This window comes from Numenius arquata, chromosome 12, assembly GCF_964106895.1.
Source record: "Numenius arquata chromosome 12, bNumArq3.hap1.1, whole genome shotgun sequence".
Lineage (NCBI taxonomy): Eukaryota > Metazoa > Chordata > Aves > Charadriiformes > Scolopacidae > Numenius > Numenius arquata.
This window is the reverse complement of record NC_133587.1, coordinates 12,966,763-12,988,647: the sequence shown is the minus strand read 5'-3', so window position 1 is coordinate 12,988,647 and position 21,885 is coordinate 12,966,763. Positions and strand designations below refer to the sequence as shown.

At 43.4% G+C, this 21,885-nt stretch overlaps 1 protein-coding gene across 1 annotated transcript; it reads left to right on the top strand.

The window, feature by feature from the left end:
* Positions 1–9,243: 9,243 nt before the first annotated feature.
* On the top strand, positions 9,244–20,618 carry ACTR5 (actin related protein 5). Its single transcript, XM_074157464.1, has 9 exons — positions 9,244–9,639; positions 10,944–11,173; positions 12,011–12,180; positions 12,912–13,129; positions 13,452–13,634; positions 16,264–16,386; positions 16,928–17,067; positions 17,985–18,117; positions 19,513–20,618. The coding sequence occupies exons 1-9, from the start codon at positions 9,256–9,258 to the stop codon at positions 19,768–19,770; spliced, it is 1,839 nt and encodes a 612-aa protein (XP_074013565.1). The 5' UTR covers positions 9,244–9,255; the 3' UTR covers positions 19,771–20,618.
* Positions 20,619–21,885: the final 1,267 nt, after the last annotated feature.

Sequence of the window (21,885 nt, the reverse complement as noted above, 5' to 3'; positions counted from 1 at the left end):
CATTATTTTTCTACATGCAGCTGGACCCAAGAACCCCAATTCCTCTTTACTAGAAACAGATGTCGGCCAAGTTAAATCATCCCCTGACTCCTCCAGGAGAAGGATGTAAACAGCCACAGCTCACCCAGCTGTTACCAAGAGCAGCCCCGCTTACAAGTTCAGGATCCCAATATGCTGCAAGACCTTATCCTGAAATGCTTTGACATGCTGCTTTTGGACATGTTTATCACTGAAATCCATCAAAACACGTTAGGTTACTTGAGTTTATACTACATTAGAGTTTGGGTCTTTTATCAACTTCTTCCAGAGTTTTGAGCTCAGAGGAGAAAGAAACAAATATCTACATTTTTCAACCTACAGTGCTTCCCAGTGGAGTCTTAATGTTTAACAAACCCCACCCCTGTAACATGCCTGCAAAGTAAATATTTTATAAATAAGAAGGAGAAAAAAGAAAAGATTAAGTAATATGCAAAAGGTCATAAACCATCTACAGTACGGTTTGGTATATAGAAATGCATGCTTCCATCTCCCAGGAGGCTTAAACTCAGTCAAAAGAAATTACCAATCTACAGTTGAGAGAAGAAACTCTCACTAATGCTGTGCTCAAAAATGTTCAGTTCAGATTTTGGTATCAAGCTTTTTCAGCTAGGAAAGTTATGCCCTTGCTGCAATATAGAAAGGCCCTGGAAAGAAGGCTGCTGGGTGCATATGAGTTGTCCCAGGTGAACAAGAGACCTTACAGGTGAATTAAATCCAAAACTACAGAAAAGCCTTTATTTTTTAAAAAGCATCTATTTGAAATCACCGCAAACAATCACATTGAAAGGAGTTCTGCTACAATATACAAGTTTACTCAGCTACAATATATAAGCTTTATTGCTCCTACTGACGCCCAGAAAACAGCTTTTGCACACAACAGCAAAGGGGAAATTAAAGCACAAATTCAGGGATGCTATTCAAGTGCTTGCAGACTATGAGGCTGCTGAAAGGTCACACTACATTCACACCGTGAACTCCAAATGCTCAACAAAGGTAGGCATGCTGGCAGGCATTACAGCTAGAGCCAGGGTAAGAAAGATTTTAACACAGGTGGGCTACAACACAAAGTCTACAAAGGTTCAAACCAAGTCCCCACATCAGTAGGTCTGGGCCCCTTCTCCAGATCAGGTTCACACATCATCAGCCTCTTCCAAGAAGCACAGACCCACAGCAGAGCCAAAATGGCCTTTCCATACTACTTTTAGCCAAATCCCCACATAAAAGTTTTATTCTCTACTACCCAAATATTTAGTCGTGCAGTATTTCTCATAGCTCAGAGACAGGAAAACCAGGCATTAACCACTCTTGCCATCGGCATAGCTGTGGTACTGGGGAACTCCGCAGGAACTAGTAATCCTCAAAGTAGGTTTCTCAAGCAGGTTTTGCACGCTGGCACCAACCTCCCTGCTATTACAGTGGCATTGCAAGCGACAGCCAGCCCAGCCAAGCTAAAGCTATTCTCGGTGTATTTACACAGCCTAAAAACTACCCAAAATGTATACTTTGGTATCACCAGGCTTTAAAACAACACCACACAATACAAGAAACAGCAATATTCTACTAGACCTTTACGTAGTTTACTTAACTCACCTCAGTTCATGTACAGCTTGCAGCAATGATCACAGTAAAACAGTTCTAACTTGAATTGTGGCAGTTTGGCAACTGCTTTAAGACAATAAAGTGTCTTAGTGAATTGAGATTAACACAGAGTCCAATGTATTGAAGTAGCCTAAACAACTGAAATCCCATAAAGACAGGAGGCATCCCCAGTGATTTCAGCTGCAAGATTAAGTCGTCCTTGCCAACATGATTTTAAGTTAGGTTGATGGTTGGACTAGATGATATTAAAGGTCCCTTCCAACCTGGACAATTCTATAATTCTAAGTGCACATAGACTAGGTGGAAAAGAGAAAAACCTTGAGAATGCCAGAAAATGTTCTCGCTGGCTCAGGGAAGACAGCTTTGAGATGTCAGTTGGGGGGCTGTAGCTGAAACAATAACCCCACTCCCCAGTGGGGCAGGAGAAGCCAAATTCTCCAGGAAAAGCAGCAATTCAGCACTGAATCACAGCATATCAAGCAATAAAAACCCAGACCTCTGGGGCAGAACAGGAGTCTCCCTACCAGCAGCGAGCAGCAGCCTACCTGGGCAGGTCAGCACTGCAGACAATAGCGGCAGAGCCGGCGAAGAGAAAAAGCAAAGAAAAGGGAGCTCCCTCGCATCCAACGGCGGCACAGCAGCCGGACCGCCCCGCTCCGCTACCCCCGCGGCAGGCCCGGAGCCCGCACCCTTACCCGGGCTCACCGGCCAGGAGACACCCCCGGGACCGGCGCGGCGTCCCCGTCCCTCCGCAGCCCGCGGTGAGCCCCGCCACACGGCGCGGAATGGCACGGCCCCTGCGCGGGCTGCGGGGGAGGCGGGACCGCGGCTCCAGCTCGCCCCACACCGCCCCCGCCAACAACGGCGGCTGTGACCGATCCCTCGGCATCCACCGTCACCATCCACACCGGCCCGCTCCCCGGGGACGAAACGGGCATCCCTAAAGGAGGAGCTCAGGATCTCCTTCTGGACAGAGGGAGAGACCGAGAGTTGCTCGGCAAACAGCTTTTTTTTTTTTCTCCTAAATAAAGGACCTACAAAAATAAAGACATGGGCAAACAAGTTTTATTTAAGAGCATATTGCTCCGGATAAATATTTGGACATACAGACTTCAGGGGCTGGGGAGGGAAGGACAAGTAAACATCAAGAAGGCATGTTTCATAATTAGGGCAGGTCAGTGTAGCTGTTCCACTGTCTGCCCTGGCAGGACTCCGCAGAGACACAGTTACTTCACACCAGGAGCAGAGACAAACATTTTTCACAAGTGGCAATGTGCTCTTTGGGATGTGATTTCCTAATTCAGGGCCTCTTTTGTTTGTTTGTTTGTTTGTTTTAAAACAAAAAAAAAAAAAAAGAAAAGAGTTTGTTGAATGTGTGCATCAACACCAGGAGCAAACAGCTGCTCTGTTCATAGCCCAAAGACTGGATAAACCCTTAGGCCACAAAATTAGGGCTCATCCCAGCCCCACCAACCTCCTCGTGGTCCCACCAGCTGGTTAAATCAAGCTGTTGGCAAGTGGCTCTTTGGGCTGTAATCTAACCTTGGATCAGCCTGTCAGCTGCACTGCAGAGCATATCCTGAACAGAAACTGAAGAAATGCATGCTCAGTATCTGCTAAGGGCTCAATTATTTCCTGTTAATTGGAGGTAGGCTTGTTTCATTTGTTACTCCCGACTGTTGAAAATCTGTTTCCTACTTTGATAACTCACAAGTTGGAGATCAGACGAGTGCTAATTGCAGTCTGAGTAAAATAAACACTGGGCTGTACCACATTTAAACTCCAGTAAGAGCCACTACTGAGAGCTGTTGCCTTGATCTTATTTGAAATCAAAGATTAATAGTGGCGAACAGAGAGCATCATGGATGACGGCGTAGTGTTTGGTCCTTATAAAAAAAGGGAAGTCATCCCTCTCTGCAGTGGGAGGGGAGCAGAGTACGCACCCAAGCACGGGACAAGAGGCCGGCTGCTGTCATGTGTTTAATATTTAGCCAGTCACTACTATTCAATCTGAAAGTAGGCATTGTGACCCAAGGGTGACACCTTACTCTTGACTAGGTTTCCTTTTCAGAGACCTACCCCCCCCAGCCGTGCTGGAGCAGCTCTAGCTGATGCTGACTGGGATTGGTGTTAGTGGTTGTGGAACTACCTGCTTTATTTCCACCCTGAGGTGGTTCTCTGAGCTTCATCAGTCTGTTCCAGTTCACTTATATCTCCTCCCCAAGACTGAAGCCAACAGCCCCCCGATTTCCAGCCTCAGGGAGCCCAGGATTTTCACAACTTTTTCAGCCAGCAAAACAAACAGCTGAGCCATGTAGATAATCAGAGAGGAGGGCAGCAGTAGAATCCTCAGGACATTAGAGATCTGGAGCAACTGGCAGACAAAGTTCCAGGTGAGAGAAGAAAGCATGGTGCACACGAGCTGGTGAAAAGGAAGAGAATTGTCATGGCAATGATGTTTTCAGAAGAGGTTCAGTTTTCAGTGGGATATAAATGTTGTGAGACTGGGAGTTCTTGTTGCCTTCCATCACCCACCCAACACAACTAACAAGCCTTTCAGTGTAAGTATTGTCCTATAAGAGACAAGTTTAAACCTCAGTTCTTCAAACTGCTCTGTTCACGTCAATACTTGTGTATGTGAAGAGCTCCAGGAGAACCAAATTGTACCCTAGATAAGTCCAAGCTCATCATTAGCATTGTTTCTCTAGCCTTTGAATAACAACAATTCAAAAAGTTACTACACTGACTTGGTACTGCCTTGGTGGTGTTAACGATGTCAAAAATGAGTGATTGCATGCTAAAGCTCAGTTTCAGGGTGTGCTAGTCAAACAACTGCAGGAATTTAAGAAGATACCAGTCCTTAGCTATTCCAGCCTAACCAAGGTTACCACTCCAGCAAAGCTGGGGGAAGCAAACACACACAGGTGCCTCAGCCGCTGCAATTCACAATTCCCAGCAATGTAAGCAAGCGGACAGGACTGCGAATAGTGGAGACACAGACCACCCTTCCCCTCTGAGCTCCTGCTGCAAAGGGGCATACAGTCAAGGCACAGGGACAGAGAAGACACACAAGACACTAATCTCTTTCACTACCTCGAATATATCTCTTAGGATTTGGATAAAGCTTAAGAGGCTTGGGACTGCCGTGTTTGCAAAGAGACTTCTGGCTTCAGCTCTTACCAAGCAAGTGAAATAAGTCTAATTTTTAGTCACATACTCTACTGTAAGAAATACAAAGCAGCTTTTACAAATACACAATATCAGCCATACACACCAGGAGAGTTTCTACATACAGTTGAGCTAAACTTCTTATCTCAGAGGAATAGGTAGCAATTTTCACTGTTTCAAATTAAATTCTCAAGGACTTTTTAAATATATAGGCATATCTTTAAATATATATACACACACATACTTATACAGTATGCATATATGATAGTTATTCTACACAATTTTGTGTTACCTTTACCTTGTCTACAACAGGAGTCATTCCAAATAAGAAAGACAGAAAGAGGTTTCTTGTTAGTCATTAACTAAGCATAAACCAATCTTGCAGCTTTCTCTTATCCAAGAGGCAGGGAAATCAGGCAGAGGTAAGAAACAAAAGCAGTAGATATGCAGAGAGGTAGCCTGGTCACGCTACTCACCATCACAATGTTGCAGAGAACACTTTTCTCAACATAGGAACATCTTATCTTCTGGCTCTGAGACCAGCTGTTTGAGATTGCGGCAAGAAGACTTGGCTTTTGGCTTTTTGGTTTTGAACTCAGATAAGCAGGTTTGGGCCTCAGTTTACCCACAGATCCCCTGTATTGCATCTCCTCTTGCGTTTCTATGCTGGATGTATCGTTCTGGTTTTCTTCCTCTATTAGTTCATCCTCAAATTTAGAATCAGAATCAGGCTCATCAGAATATTGTTCCTTTATTTCTTCTGTGCTGTGCACCTGTGCTAGAAATAGGTTTAAAAAGAATATTTAATACCTGTAACATGACTTTTTTCTCCTCTAGCTGCAAGCCTTACACATTCCATCTAACAGCTAGGCAAAGTTCTTCTGAATAATTTTCAGCTGAAATAAAGGATTTCCAAGCCAAACTTACTGTAGAGGCAATAAGAGGCCTCTACAAGTGTTTGATTTTAACCAATTAGCTCTTAATCAGCAACTATATTAAAGGAGGAGCTGAAAGACACAATGCTTTTTACTTCTACTGCTGTAAAGCAGCATAAAATAAGCAGGTATGACTGAATTAGACAGAAAGATATTTAAAAGAATGCTTTTATTTTACTCCCTTAAGAGTGGTTGAGAAACACTTTAATGCTGTAGTCCTGTAAACATACAAATATGGAAAAATTTAGTAATGTGTATAGTAATGCTTCTTAAAATGGAATTTAGAGCAATTGTGTAAATCCTTAGAGGCCTGGTGCTAACAACAGTCACCTTTGGGCCAGAAATTGTGAAGATATATACAGTACATACAACCTGAAAATCTCATTCAAGGCATCAAGATATTCCAGAGTTACTCTGTCCAGGTGAAAAGCTGACATTCAACCTGAGTGTAAGTATGTGCCACAGCTACTCTTTACCTATGCAAAATAGATATTTTATTCTGCTCTTCAGGCACCAGCAGTAAATTCTGCCTGTGCTGTTCAGCGTAGTTTCTACCATTGTCAGAGCCTTTTACAACCTATGCTTTTAATTAATATGATTGGTTACCCGCAAGAATACACTTGGGTGCATGGAAGGAAGATACTTTACTCCTGCAGCAAGCAAAGGCTGTTACGAGCATTGATTATGTGCGAAGCCTGCAGAATGGGAGCTGAAAGTCAAAAATACAACATGCACCCACATGCAAGACAGGAAAGGAAGGAGGAGTACTACAAGCCTCATGCTGTGGTATCTCCTGTTCTTTTGCTGTCTGTGGGTCCAAAGGAATCATCTTGTTGTTGCTGCTCCTGTGGGATCTATCACAGGACTGTATACCACATTACTAAGAAAGAACAGAGGGCACCAAATAAAAGCTTGCTGAAGTCAAACTTTGTTCTTATTTTCCATCCTACAGCTGCTCTGCAAAGGCAGAATCACTGCTTTTGAATTTAGGATTGATTCCTCAGCTGGGATTGCTTATGCTCCAGGATTAGGGCAAACTAGCAAGGCTTTATCCTCAGGAGTACATCAACAAGCCTATTATTAGCCTAAACCAAAGACTGTTATTAGTTACTGACATCTTAGAAATAAGAATTAATGATGCAAAGAGGAGCAAAATACACAAATAAATTAAAATGCATGTCCTGCTCCCTTTAAAAGTTTCCTATTAGCCTTAGCATTGATAAAAGAATCCCTTCACAATTCCCCCAGTAACACACACCTCCCGCTCCCACAAAAAAGGAGAAATGTAAGAACTACAGTGCCCAAGTTTGAAAGTGTACAAAATTAGTTAGGCTTGCTTTCTTTTGTGTTTTTTTTTTGTTTCATAGAACTGTACAGAAGTTACTTGTCCTTTGCCTTTATTAAATTAAATTACCTCTGAGAAAAAGGGAGGGGAGGAGGTAAGGAAGAACACCTGGCAGCAGCTTGTCTTATAAGCATTTTTAACAGGAAAGCATATTAATTTGAGTTTGACTTTTCCATACGTTACTAACAGTACTAAAAAAACCCTTTAGTTTCCTCCTGTGACAAGTAGCATTAGCCTAAAAATAGCTAGCAGGGTGCTTTAAAGATGAAGCTAATAGATAAAGCTTTTATGCAGGAGCATTTTATCTTATCAACTCTAGAACTTACCTTCATTAAGTAGAAGTTGTAGCCAGATAATGATTATGATCAACAGCATAACAAATGGCAAACAAAGCCAGAAGAAAAGAAGATGAAAGGTCTGATCATTCACTAGGGGAACCAGAGGGTACTTCATTGCTTGCTTCAGGTTACGCTAAGTTTAGAACAGCCTGCCTGCTCTGCTTTACTAACTACCTTTTAATAACCCTCATTGCATCACTGTGTAAATTGCAAGAAGACTGCTGAGATACTCAGCATGGTTAGCAAAAGGGACAGCCCTTTTGCTGGGCTGGAATAAGGAGGGGAGGGAGTAATAGGGATTAAACATGGGATAAGAAGAAATGAGAAAACATCTGATTTGATTGTCCTTCCTTCAGTTGCTATTTAAAGGACAAATACAAGTGAGGAAGCTTTCAAGGCTTATGTTAAAGCAATAGTTAAAGGTATGTTTATGTCTTCAGATGTAGGGGAGATAACCAAGAGCTTCAGCCACTTTGAAACTGGGTAGCCAAGGTTACATTTGGGAAATCAATAAAACAGAATCAACCCTGCAGAGACGTGTAGAGACCGAGTAGCTAAAAATCACTTCTCCCAGGCTTTCTTAATTGACATGGAGCACGAATATGTCCCATATTAACATGGACTCTATTTTTAGCCTACTCTCTGTGTTTCCATCTATTAGTTAATCCATTAGGAAAACAAACCTTTGTATTGTCATTGCCTTTCTAGCTCCCTTTCCCCCAAGAAAGGCAAGCAAGCATGTTCCATAGGGTATGTGTCTATAAATGTATTCCTTAATAGTAAAGGAGTTCAGTAGTGACCAAAGTAGGCACAGATATGTGACTTTGGTAACTTGATATTCATCACACACTGTGTTTCTCCTTCAATAAAATAAAAACGTTATCTATCGCTTACCACACAGGGGGTTGTTTGGCTACATTAATTGTGTAGCTCTCAGCAAACCTCAGACAACAGTAGCTATGTAAGTGCACATTATGAATGATTGCATGCATTTAACGTTCTTGCTTGTGTGCATGTGTTTGTTTTTATATACTAACAACCCCTTGAAACGAGCCTTTTAATCCCAAGATCTAAATGAACTTTGCAAATTCTCATTAATTCACGTTAATAACAATCCTTTGTGATAAAAGAAAGCTATTATCCCTACTTTGTGCATTGGGTAAACAAGTGAGAAAAGCCATTAATGACCTGAGCTTCAAGGATGCTAAATATTTGCAGTCCCCATTTCACCCAGAGGGTTGGTGGCACTTCTGAAAATCAGGCTGTTGGTGGTTTGTCCGCAAAGGCCGTGACAGGAGTGACGGGAAGGCGCCGACCCCAGAAGTTGTGACTTCAGTTTTCATGGTGAAGCGTTTCCCTCAGTCCCTCAAGCATTTCCCGGCTCTCCACAGGGCCAGGGCCCAGTCACTGGGTTGGGTGAGTGGCCTGTCCTTCCATCCACCGCCATGGTGGGATGGCTCCCACCTGCTGTGTCCATCTCCCATCTGGCAGACACCCAGATGGGAAAGGCCGGGACATCTCCACCGCGGCTGGCACCCCTTTTTTCCTCGGGGATATGTGCACGCTGAGTGCTGTGGAGGCCTTGGGAAAGCAGCCGCTGTGGGGGGGACCCCACAGGGCGGGCTGGCACAGGCCAGGGCCGCCGGGTTTCACTCCCACGCCGGTCACGGACACCGGGGGGGTCTCAAGGTCCGAGTTTCACTGGGGTGATCCTGCGTGAGAGAGAGGGCGGGGCGGGGCGGGGCGGGGCGGGGGGGGCAGGTCCCGCCGCGGACCGGAACGTGTGTTGGTGTCCGTGTTGCCGGCCGGAGGCGGCCGCGGAGGGCACAAGATGGCGGCGGCCTCACGGGTGTTCGCGTTCCGCGACGCGCGCTGGGCCCCCGACCCGGTGCTGGAGCCCGGCGCGGCCGTGCGGACGCCGCAGCCGGTGCCGTTGGTGATCGACAACGGCTCCTTCCAGACGCGGGCGGGCTGGGCCTCCGCCGACCCCGCCGTCCCCGCCGAGCCCCTGCTGCGGTTCCGCTCGCTGGCGGCGCGCAGCCGCGGGGCCCGCGGCGGGGCCGGCGCCGAGACCCAGGTGGGCAACGACCTGGGGAGCCCCGAGCCCCTGCGCTGGCTGCTCCGCTCGCCTTTCGACCGCAACGTGCCCGTCCAGCTGGAGCTGCAGGAGCTGCTCCTCGACCACGTCTTCCAGCGCCTCGGCGTCTCCTCACAGGTACGGCCGGGTTGGGGGGACGCCGGGCTGGGGCCCTGAGGCCGCCGGTGAAACCAGGCCCGGCCCTGAGGGGGACTTGGGTGGAGGAGGAGGTTGTACTGGGTGTGGGGTGTGAATGGGGGGTCCGGCATCGTCCCTGGTTGTCCCCCTCCTCGCAGGAACTCGTCACCCGGGTGAACGGGCCCTGAGGAGCCTGCTGTGGCGACCCTGGCCAGGCCTGGTGCTCCCCAGGGGTGTCTCTTGAACCCCGCTGTTCTCCTGATTTCTTCATGGGCTTGTGGTGAAAGGAAAGTGGGAGAATGCAACTGCAGGGTGAGAGGTTTGGGCTGTGGTGCCTTGTCAGGCAGTGGCTGAGAACCAGGTGGGGTTTTGAGAAGGATGTGTTAAACGTTACAATGCCGTTATTAGCAGTGCTCATTGATTGTCTGTTCTGTGTGCCCAGCTGGGCTGAGTGTGCTCCTCAGACCATGAAGCCTTTTGCCTGTGTGACAGACTTTTACTAATTTTCACTCACACTTCATCTCCTCATTCCATAGATTTTGGTTATTTAGATTTTAATAGTTTATTTATTAATATATATTCATATATTATTTAGGGCAACAAAGCTGGTGAGGGGTCTGGAGCACAAGTCTTGTGAGGAGCGGCTGTGGGAGCTGGGGGTGTTCAGCCTGGAGAAAAGGAGCCTGAGGGGAGACCTTCTCACTCTCTACAACTCCCTGAAAGGAGGGTGTAGCCAGGGGGGGTGTCGGTCTCTTCTCCCAAGTCACAGGTGATGGGACAAGAGGAAATGGCCTCAAGTTGGGCCAGGGGAGGTTCAGATTGGATATTAGGAAGAATTTTTCCACTGAAAAGGTTATTAAGCCTTGGAATGGGCTGCCCAGGGAAGTGGTTGAGGCACCATCCCTGGAGATACTTAAAAAACAGGTAGACGTAGGGCTTAGTGATGTTTTTTTATCAGAGTTAGGTTGATGGTTGGACTAGATGATCTTAAAGGTCCCTTCCAACCCAGATAATTCTATGATTCTATGATATATGCTTTAAAAAATCCATTCTCCTCCACCCTTAGGAGTTTATTCTTTAGTTGAATTAACACTGGAAGCCCTGTTGTAGACAAGACTTCTTTTTTACCCCTTTAAGCACTAGGTATAACTTATCTTACACGATTAATAGCTTGCACATTAAGTGCTTTCTCATTGCTGTTTTGGAGGAATTCTTGCTAATGTTCAAAAGAAGAAGCAAGGACAACTATTCCTGGATTTTTCTTTCCTGCCTTTATTATATTTCTTTTCTCTTGTCTCTTACAGGGTTGTGTTGATCATCCAATTGTTTTGACAGAAGCAGTGTGCAATCCTCTGTATTCGAGACAAATGATGTCGGAGCTCCTCTTCGAATGTTACCAAGTGCCAAAAGTGTCCTATGGCGTAGATAGTTTGTACAGTTTTTACCACAACAGAAGGCAGAACTGGCCCTGCAGTGGTTTGGTAATATCTTCGGGTTATCAGTGTACACACATTTTGCCAGTCTTAGAAGGCAGGTGAGTTCTTGGTGTCTTAAGAACGGTGCAGCCTCACTTTGTCAGGCATTGATATTTCAGTGATGCAAATCCCCATTCCTCTGGCATTCAGTATTCCAGCTCCTGAAGTACAAGCCCTTTTCAGGTCTGAATTTATGCTGTAGATTTTACTAAGTTCTGTTTAATTTTGAATTGAAGAAGCAGTGATGTCCTTATACATATTGTATTTTTAGTTACTATTCATGCATAGATCTGTACTTTCAAAAGTAGAAGGGGATATCTGCCTTAGGTACGATCAGGCATTAAAAAACGTGTTAGGTTTAAAAGCAACTTCAGGACAAAAGAAAGTGCTCTCTGAGATTTCTGCAGTTCTTGAGGCTTTTATTATTCTGATTGTGCTGCTTATGTTGCTCTACTCTCTTTGTTGTTGTTGCTTAAACCTTACTGCAGGAAATGGCTTTATTGTATCTGGTAGACGCTTCAAATTTTTGAGGGTTACACCTGGCCAACTGTGAAATGATACAAAGGTTAAAGGAACTACTTTTAGCTCCACTAACCCCTTCTTAAAATAGAACACTTTTTGTATAGCCAAAATTATTTAATGTTTGGTTTTTCTAAAGCAGAACAGAGCCTTTTGGAAAGTATCTGCAAAAAACAAAGCAGTAATCGCTGATTATGCTTGTTGTCTGAGAAAAGCAGATATGATAGATTCTCTGATAACTGAATCTTGAAATGTGACTATTCACGTGTCTACGTAACCTTATCAGAAATTAGATAATACTGGGGAAAGTAAGCCATCTGTTTTATGCTGAACTTGTGGATCTCTCCAATATCAGTTGTGTCTCTTTGTGTTTCCAGGTTGGATGCTAAAAACTGCAAACGTATTAATCTTGGAGGGTGTCAAGCAGCTGTGTATCTCCAACGCCTCCTTCAGCTGAAATACCCAGGACATTTTGCTGCCATCACTCTCAGTCGCATGGAGGAAATACTGCACGAGCATAGCTACATTGCAGAGGACTACATAGAAGGTAAAACCAGCTGCCGTTTATTGCTGGATGGTGTTCATTCAAACTTAGTTTTGTCCTCTATAACCTTTGTTCTCAAACCAGCTGCTGGGATTCTGGCAGAAATAGTCTACTACTATTTTGCTTTCTTCATAGCTGTCTTTCTGGTAGTCTACTTAATGGGAAATGCTGGACAACTGTTTTGAATTTAACATTAAGATAGAAACAAAAATAAATTAAAAAAAAAAATCTGTATTAGTTCAAATTTCTCTGTGAGTAAAAACTGGGATTATTTTAGAGGAAAAGAATTTATGGGTTTATCTTATTAGTTACTTTATACTTCCAACAAAATGTTAAATTGGTTAGGATGATTTCTGCATCTGGCCATGTTTCTTATCTGCTTCAAGTTTTCCATAATTACAGAGGACGCTCTCTTAAGTGCTTTCTTAAATTTGTCACTTTCTAAAGAGCCTGCAGGAGCCCTTAGAAACATGTGAGAACTCTCCTTTACCCTGAGAAGAGAGAAGAGACATTAGCGTGCACTTCCACTTCTTAGTACTTAGTTTTTAGACTCGTGTGCAGTGAGTATGTGGCTGGAAGGTGCTGCTCTCAGGGGGCAGCTGCCTGGAGGTGGGCAGAAACTTGGGCTGTACTGTTGCCTTCTTTCTTCTAAGTCTGAACTTAGCATGGAGTGCATACGACATATGAATCATTGTTTTCTGGCAGAACAGTTATTTTGCTTTCAAAACATGCAGAGCTACAGAAGTGGCGGTCCCCAGAGTACTACGAGAACAACATGCACAAGATGCAGCTGCCTTTCTCTAACAAGCTGCTGGGAAGCACTCTGACATCAGAGGAAAAGCAGGAGAGGCGGCAGCAGCAGCTACGTCGACTTCAAGAACTCAATGCACGTCGACGAGAAGAGAAGCTGCAACTTGACCAAGAGAGGCTGGACAGGTTACTGTACGTACAGGTAATCAAGGCAAAGTTTTCTGTGTGATCCTTTCTCGGAGCTTTATCAGAAGGTCGTGCATTACTGTAAAGAGGCTACGACCATCCTGTGTGTTTTCTGATAGCAGCTTTTTAAGGTTACTTGCAAGATAAAAGGGTGGGATTATTGATGCAGAGGATGTTTCCAGGTTGTGGACAGTACTTCCGTGAAATATTTTGAATGCTGCTGAAGCATGCACATCATGGTATCTGGTAATGAAGGCAAAGTGTCTGTACATGCACAGCTGACAGATAGTTGATTACCGTGTACACTTTGTCACAGCTAACTCTGATCTGTCTTGTAGGAACTTCTAGAAGATGGTCAAATGGATCAGTTCCACAAAGCCTTGGTGGAGCTGAACATGGACTCTGCAGAAGAACTTCAATCCTACATCAACAAATTGAGTCTGTCTGTTGAACAAACAAAGCAGAAAATCCTACAGGCAGAAGTCAATATTGAAGTAGACGTTGTGGACAGCAAGCCAGAGGTATAATATTTTCGCCAAGTTAATCTTGTCATCTCTGAGAGAATTAAGTTTCTATTCTTGAAAATTTAGCCCTTCAGACTTTTATCAATGCATTAAGCTTTTCCTTTAGCACACTGCAACTCATTGCTAATTTGGTAACTGCTTATCTCTTTTCTACCTTTCCTATGCAGCTACAGAAAGAGAGAGTTTTGATTTTATAGAGTATGCCTGAAATCAGTAACTCTTCTTGTGCTGCTCTGTGCTCTGGGACTTATAGTTTGATTCCATATAGTTTTAAGCATAATCTCTAGGCTTCCTGACAGTAGTTGAAATACACAGTTACATGAAATCGATAAGTTTCCTTAAAAGTTTCTTGCACATCTTTAAGAAGTTGGAGAAAAAGGAAACAGCCCTAGTGGGTCAGAGAAGGTACTGCTGACGATACAGTGGCTTCTCCTTTACTTATTCCTGGCAGCGTACACCAGCCACTGTCCTTACTTAAGGCTGACTTGCTTGGAGGCTTGTAAATGCAGCAGCTAACATAATGATTTTGTTCATACTTTAAATCAACCTCTAACTCTGCTTTTGCATTAATTTTGGTGAAATAAGTGGGCCTGGTATGTAAAAGATACATTTTTATTTTTTTATTATTTTTTTTCAGCACCTGACAAATTACATAGAGTTTCAAGTACTTAAATCTCAAGTGGTTATAATCCTAAGACAGCCATCCTTAAATGCCTCTAGGCTTGTATTAAAGATATAGAAGAACCTATCAAGTTTTTTTTGTTAAAAACAGTGTTTGTTTTCCTTTCTGTTCTTCCCTTTTAGGTGCAGAGAACTTTATGGTAAACTACTAACCCCTTGCCTTCATTTTGGCTGTCTTTTTTGGTGCAGTTAAGCAGCATGTTCTATTTTTTTTGCTTAACAATGAAAGATTAATTGCTACACTTGATTGTTGGAGTTGTTTTGAAGATGAGAAGCTGGTTTGTCTGCTTTGCCAGACTAATACAGGCCCAGCACATCACAGCTGCTTCTGAGAGATGGTCTAGGGCTGTTTGTGCATTTACATGTAATTGCCTTTTAAGTCACACAAGATAGGGGTTCTTTAGTTACATCACTCTTTTCTTAGGAAAAGGTAGAGAGAAAAAAGCAGAAAATTGAAGCATAGAGGAAAGTGGTGGCAGATACAGGAGTTCTTGTGTCTTATGTATCCAAAACTAGCTGGTGAGCTTCTAGTGTTACGTTTTGCCAATCCTTATCAGTAAAACTCGTGTAAGAATCAGAATGACTGCGTTTGAGCAAAATAGACGTAGATGATGGCCTTACCACTGTGGCAAAGAATCTTTCTGCCTTCTGTCAAAAGAAATTATTCTAGAAAAAGAGAATAGAAAAACTGTCAGCTTCTTGTAACTTTGCCTAGTGTCTGTGCCAAAGTCCCAACCTGTCTGTCTTGGGTCCCACACTCCTCTCCTTCCCTAGGTGTAGCCTCAAACCTTGGAATGAGTCTGAAAGCCTTTTTGTTTGGTCTGTGCTTTGTGAGAATTCCTACAATCATCACCAAATCCACTTGTAGAGATAGGCCATCCCTCTGTGGCTTCGTAAAGGGGTCTAAAGCCTAATTATGTTGTCCTAGGGTCTGTGCCAGGTCCTGAGCTGAGTTCTATGTTCCTTTCTGTTGCTGTTTTGTTTTTGTGTTTTTTTGTTTTTTTTTTAAACACATAAAGAGAAATGGATTTAACAAAGCATAAGTGTTGGAGATAACTTAAAGTGACTATCAGTTGTTTGCTGTAACAATGAACGCTGCTTCAACTTCAGTAATGCCTTTAAATAGATTTAAGCTAGATACAGATACTTAAGAAGGTTTAAGTGATCCAACTTTAAATCGTTCTGGTATTGCTTGCTAGACATTGCAACACATGTTTCAAGCTTAAAATAAAAAACCCCGAACTTTTAGCAACAAAATCCCAAAGGTAACAGTGTAACACAAAAATAAAGGATTTAATTAAAAGATGCTCCTACTTCACAACAGTGAAGTGCTGTAGGATTTTGAGTGATGCTTTTTATTAGAGAGGGGCTTTGGGAGCACCTTGACATCTGTGTAAAATATAACAGCTTTTGGTATATCCTGTCTGCAAACAGTGGGCAGTTGAAACTTAAAAATTTTGCGGCGGCTTTGTAGCCAGCAAATATTTGTTTTCCAATCCCACACAAGCAAGGCAGGGAATTTAATGGTAATTATAGAACAGTTAGAGGTGCTGTGAGCGCACCAATTTTTAACCAATTGAAAAAGCTATTTTGACAAGTTTTAGTATGTTGTTATATTTAGGACGTGGCTGGCTAGGATCCTGGCACTCAGCCTGTTGGCTAAGGCCTTTAATTTCTAAGCTGGCATTGCAATAAATTTATTGAAAGTGTTTGATTTTTATGCTTTCTGGGGATGCCTGTCTGAACTTCTGGTTTCTGGGTTGTTCACCGTTTTGATTTTTGTCTTCAGTGCTGGAGAACAGCATACTTGGTTTCAGGCACGTTAAAGAGTTGAGATTTAAGGAAATCTATGTTGAATTTTCCAAATGTGTTACCAGAATTGAAGTCATATATGTGCTTAGCACATCTGAGCTAACTTACCATAATATATCTTCTCTGTTTCCAGACTCCCGATTTGGATCCGTTGGGCAGTGAGCAGTCACTGGAAGATGTGGAAAGTATTAATGACTTTGAACCTTTATTTGCTGAGGAACAGCCTGAAGTTGAGAAGCCTGTTGCTGCAGTGCAGGTTTGATTTCTATATCTACACCTCGTGCTAGAGGTCACTGCCTCCCAGTTGTCCAGCTGGTCTGCTAACGTTTCTCCAAATGCAAACATTCTTTGCCTCCTCTTGGAAGAGATGCTTAAATTATCTGAACAGGACATCAAGGGAGAAGTCCTTGAAGTCTGAGCTGATGGTATAGAACATGAGTAGACCCACTTGGCACTCTCTGCAGGCAGTGCCTGTTGTAGCAGTGCTATGTTAATAGGGAAAAAAAGTCCTGCTCAGTTTTTTTTGTGTGTGATCTATATCCTAGTATCGCATCCCGGTGGACACAGCTTTCAACCTGTGAGGTTGAGCCTTAGGATTGAGTGGCACCAAACAGAATGAAGTATAGGAAAAGTCCAGCTTCCTTGCCCTTTTGGAACCTTTTACAGCAGGGCCCTTTCTCTGTGAGAACATTACCATCTGTTTTCTGTACAGAATTGTTTGGAAACTTTGCTTATTCTAGAATATTACTGTTCTTTAACATATTTTCCCACTACTTCTCAATCTCATCTTTTTAAAGCCCGTGTTTAACCTGGCAGAGTACCACCAGCTTTTCCTCGGCACTGAAAGAATCAGGGCTCCAGAGATTGTCTTCCAGCCCTCCCTGATAGGAGAAGACCAGGCTGGTATAGCAGAAACCATGCAATATGTCCTTGAGAGGTGAGTTTACAAAGCTACTTGGCACTTAATTAAATAAGCTAGTCTTGTTTTGATATCAGCTTTTGCAATGCTGGTTACTTAACAGTAATATGAGAAAAAATGTTTGAATAGTTCTTTTGGGTGGGGTTGAGCACTGCAGGTTAGAGATGTCTTCCTGTTCTGAAAACCGCATGTGACTGCTCAAGTCAGTGGTCTCCAAACTTTTCTGATCTATTTCCCTGTCATTAAAAAATTTTTGAGCCCACACCTCTAATATATGTATATTTATACTTTACATACAGGTACTACTGAACTAGTATATTGTGTATGTTTTAAAATGTACACAAAAATAGAAATGAAAAAAGGTTGAGATAAAGGTGAAATAAGTGCTATCTTAATTTATTTATTAATGGTACAAAAAGTACCTTCTTCCTGCACCCCAGTGGATTGTCTTGCACACATCCCACTTTGGAGACCCCTGGTCCAACTTGTTACAAGGGTTTGTTGTTTCCCTCTATAAATACCCATTCCTTGAAATAATGAGCTGGCAGCCTTGTTTTTTGCGAGACCAAAATCAGGGGTGACATTTTTAAGTTGTATGATTTAGGTACACTTGCTGGACAACTATTTCTAGACAACTTAGCACTGGCAAAATGTCACTCCTGAACTGTATGAACGTACGAGATTGCATTTTCTGAAATGTAAGAATTCCAGCTCTACTGAGTTGTTGATTTGTGGGGTACAGTGCACAGAGGACTTTAAGGGTTTTCTTCTGCCACCCCCTGAATTTCCAGAAAACAAATGAGCACAGAGGGAGGTGAGAGAGGTTTCTCAAAGAAGAAAGAAAGTTTCTCCTGAACACAAGGTATCACCCCATAGCTGTTCAGTTCATAGGGAGAGATGTCCTTGAGAAAGACTGAAGTTGGTTTTTGTTGTAGGTATCCAAAGGAGCAACAAGCTATTCTCGTCCAGAATGTTTTTCTCACTGGTGGAAATACAATGTACCCAGGACTGAAAGCCAGAGTCCAGAAGGAACTCCTCGAAATGAGGCCGTTCCAGTCGTCTTTTCAGGTACGTGTATTGATGTGATGGTTCCATGAACAGTCTATTCATCAGTGTTCAAAAGGAATTTGGGTTGGGAGTGGTACAGAGCAGGTGTACTTCGAGCATGGGAATGGAGAGCGGTTTATGACCAGACACTGAAAACAGCTGTTTTGACCTGAGAAAATGAAAGTTAAGCAAAGATACTATTGCTCTTTCTGAAGATTTGAGAGAGAGTAGGGCAAATGCCTTGGAAAATGAAAACCTGTTTCAGCTAAAGGACTGTGCACGCACAAGCATGTTTGACTGGAAATTTTCAGATTGATTTCTTAGATTTGGGTCAGTTACTATTTGGAACGAGCTGGGAAAAACTATGCTCACTTCAAAACTAAGTTACATATTCAGTTTGTTACATGTAATGACTGTCTGGGACAGCAACAAAAGAGATTGAGTATTTTACAAATCCGTGATCCCTTGCTGAGTTTTTAGTAGCAAGCACAGTCCAAGCCAGACAAGTCCCAGAGTTTGCCATGTGTTTTGTAAGGAGACTTGCAATAGTCTCCCTCGCTGTTCTGAAACCACCTTGTCTTCTCAAATCTACTAACTTCTTGAATAGAAAATCAGGTTATAAACTGAGAAGAGAAAAAAATCCAGTGCAAATAAAACTGTTTTGTACAGTTATTGTAGGTAGCTGTGAGCCAGGTGTGACCCATAGAAACTTAGTTACAATCATATATTGGGTAGTTTTAGGAAGGATATTGCTTGCTAAGTTTTGAGTGTAGAATTTGTGTCTATAGGAAGGAAATGAGCGTGTTTTCTTCTGCTTTTAAGGTCGCTGCTTGTAACTGAGTAAAAGCTTTCTTCTTTCCATTAAAATGCAGTCTATAGTGTGGTCCTATCAGAAATCTGTCACTTCACAGATACCACACATGAGATTTACACGGTGTCTAGTCTAGCAAGCCCATAGCTGAACCAGGAAAGCAGTTCATCCTACAGTAATAGGAATAATTTAAATGGAAATATGAATCCACACCAGTGGAAAGAGTACATGTGGTCCTTTCCCACATACAGTGATTTCTTAGCCTGCAGTATTCCTCCCTGCTACTTCAAGCAGGGAGGAAGTTTTGCTGGAGTGATTGATACTGGTTTTGCAGTACCACCTATTCTTCTAGCTGTGAGGGCTGTTGTTTGTGAATGTGATACACCCATGTGCTTTCTTAAGCTGCAGAAACACAGCAGGCTCATGGAGAATTGATCTCAAGGTGAAAACACACTTCAAACCCATTCCTAACACTACTCTTCCCCAAATAATCAGTTCAGACTTCTGAAATTCAGTGATTTGTGTCATATACTACTGTAATCAGGTTAAAAAGGGCTTTTCTCTCCTGTGTTGAATTGATGATGTTCTGTTTTCCTTCCATCCAGGTCCACCTTGCTTCCAGCCCTGTTTTAGATGCCTGGTATGGGGCTAGGGATTGGGCTGTGGAATACATGAACCGTGAGGAAGGCTGGATAACCAGAAAAGACTATGAAGAAAAAGGAGGAGAATACCTCAAGGAACATTGTGCTTCAAATGTCTATGTTCCCATTCGCCTTCCAAAGCAGGCCCCGCGGACAACAGAGGCGTTAGCACCTAGCAGAGGCCTGGCATCCAGCGCAGGCAATCCTTGTGACCAGGCATAGCACCGTGCCTTTGTCACAGACCCTTGGATGGAGGAAAGAAGAGTTACTGGGTTGTGGTGTGAGCTGTGCCTGGAGCGCAGGCCTCATCTAGCCTCGCTGACAGCTCAGAGAGTACTAAGCAGCTCACCCAGTCACTTGAACGAGGGGGTTCAAGCCATGACGGGGTGGCAGCTGGAATGGTCAGAGCACTTGGGACGCCTAGTGCTGCTCATGGAGCGCAGGAGGAGCACAACAGCAGTGATTCCAGAGAAAAATACCATCTTATAAACTTTCATAGTAAGACTCGGGGTTTTTTGAGAGTATCTGATTTACAGCTTTTTTTTATTATTTAATTAAAATGTACTGGTTTTATACTGATTTAATTGCATGATCCAGAAGCTGGATCAAGGCTTGTATCAAGCGAGTCAGTCCAGCAGGCGTCCCCCCTCACCCGTCGCAGCGAGTGTTCGTCAGGACATGGACGTGTTATGCTGCTGAAGGCAGGAGGCGCTGATCTGTGCCTTTCCTCCTGAGGCCTCCTGCAGTCGTGTCTTGTTTGATTTCCTTCCTGCTACACGCTTCCTGCTAAACCATGACCAAATAAGCAGTGAGATTTCAGGTACTTTTTGACCTCAATTATGTCAGTAATATCGATATCTTGGTTAAAACTGGAGACCTGGTCACATAAAGCACTGTCCAGCTCTAAAGACAGAACCCTCCACAAAGGACAGTCCAGAAGGACCACCAAACCTTGTGCAGTCTTTCGGTGGTTTAGCACGAGTGGTGGCTGAGCAAGGCAGCACTTGACGGATGGGGCTTTTTTATCAAAAGCTGTTTTAGCAATAAAGCAAACTTTTTGCTTTACCACCAGCTTCTGTGTTTCAGTGATTTGACCTCTTCGGTTGTAGCCAGGCCCCTCTCCTGCTGCACAGTGTACTCTTGCTTAAATTTGACTGGGGATTAATTTCTTGCACTGAACAACTCGTTACTGCTTTCCCAAAATAATAATCAGTATTAAATGCTGAACTGAAACCTAAGCATGCTTCATCAGTTTGGCAAGAGCTGTAAACCATTAGGCTGAAAAAGGCAAGACTACAGGGAATATATCCAAACCAGAATTGGTATGAAGAAGGTGAAGAAGTGGTGGTTTGCTGTCCCCAAGGGCCACAGAGCATCAAGATAAGTTGTTGTCTGACAGATTCTAAACAAAGGACGTGAGGTGCCTGTTGGTGTTGAAGTGAGGAGTTTGTGAGGATGTGATATGCCCATTTCTGGATTGAAAAAGTATCACCCAGATCGATGATTTAAAAAAAGAAAAATCTGCTATCAAACACGGAGGTTTCTCCTGTGTGCGGTAGGTCCGAGGTGCGGTAGGTTGCGTATTCCTTGGTAAATGTTTGAGGGAGGTGTTACAGACCTGCTCTCTTATGCAGTTCCTGTGGCACCCAGCACTGGTCGATCTCAGGTGGGATACAGGTCTTGGTGGACCTTTGGTGTGGTTCTGACAGGCTGTTGGGCAGGGAGAAGAGGAGGCGGGAGCTTGTTACCTTCAGGTAACCTCAGGTTTGGCCTATTGATCCTATCCCTAGCTGCCTGGAGGCTGTACTAATTTTCAGGACCATTAAGGCAATTCTATGGGTGGTAAAGAATGTGGAAAAACATGCTGTGCTGAAACAGGTGAAGTTACACCCCAAAGAAGTGTCTTTGGGTCATATCAGTGACCTGGAGCAGAGTATATTACGTGCCATTGCTATTTGACCCCTTTCTGACGTGTCTAGCTATGATGGCAAAGTGGGTACTCAAGATAACAGTAATTTGTTCCGATACTTGGTGTTGGTTGCTAAATAGATAAGTAGATAAGTGTTGTGGATAAAACTGTTCCAGAACAAAGGCCTGAAAGGGTATCTGTAGTGGGTGGTTATAATACTTTTAAACGTTTGGCCAATTGTGCCAACCACTTCACTGATATTAATTCAAAGCAGAGCTGTCTGTTTCTGTACAGAGATGCCAGATCAGCTGCTTAAACAGCTTCAAGGAAGCATAATTTTATAATCACCTAAATATTAGCTGTTAATTTGTTACTTTATCCCCACAATAGCTGGCTAACTGATGGCCTAATGGACTTGGACAACGTGA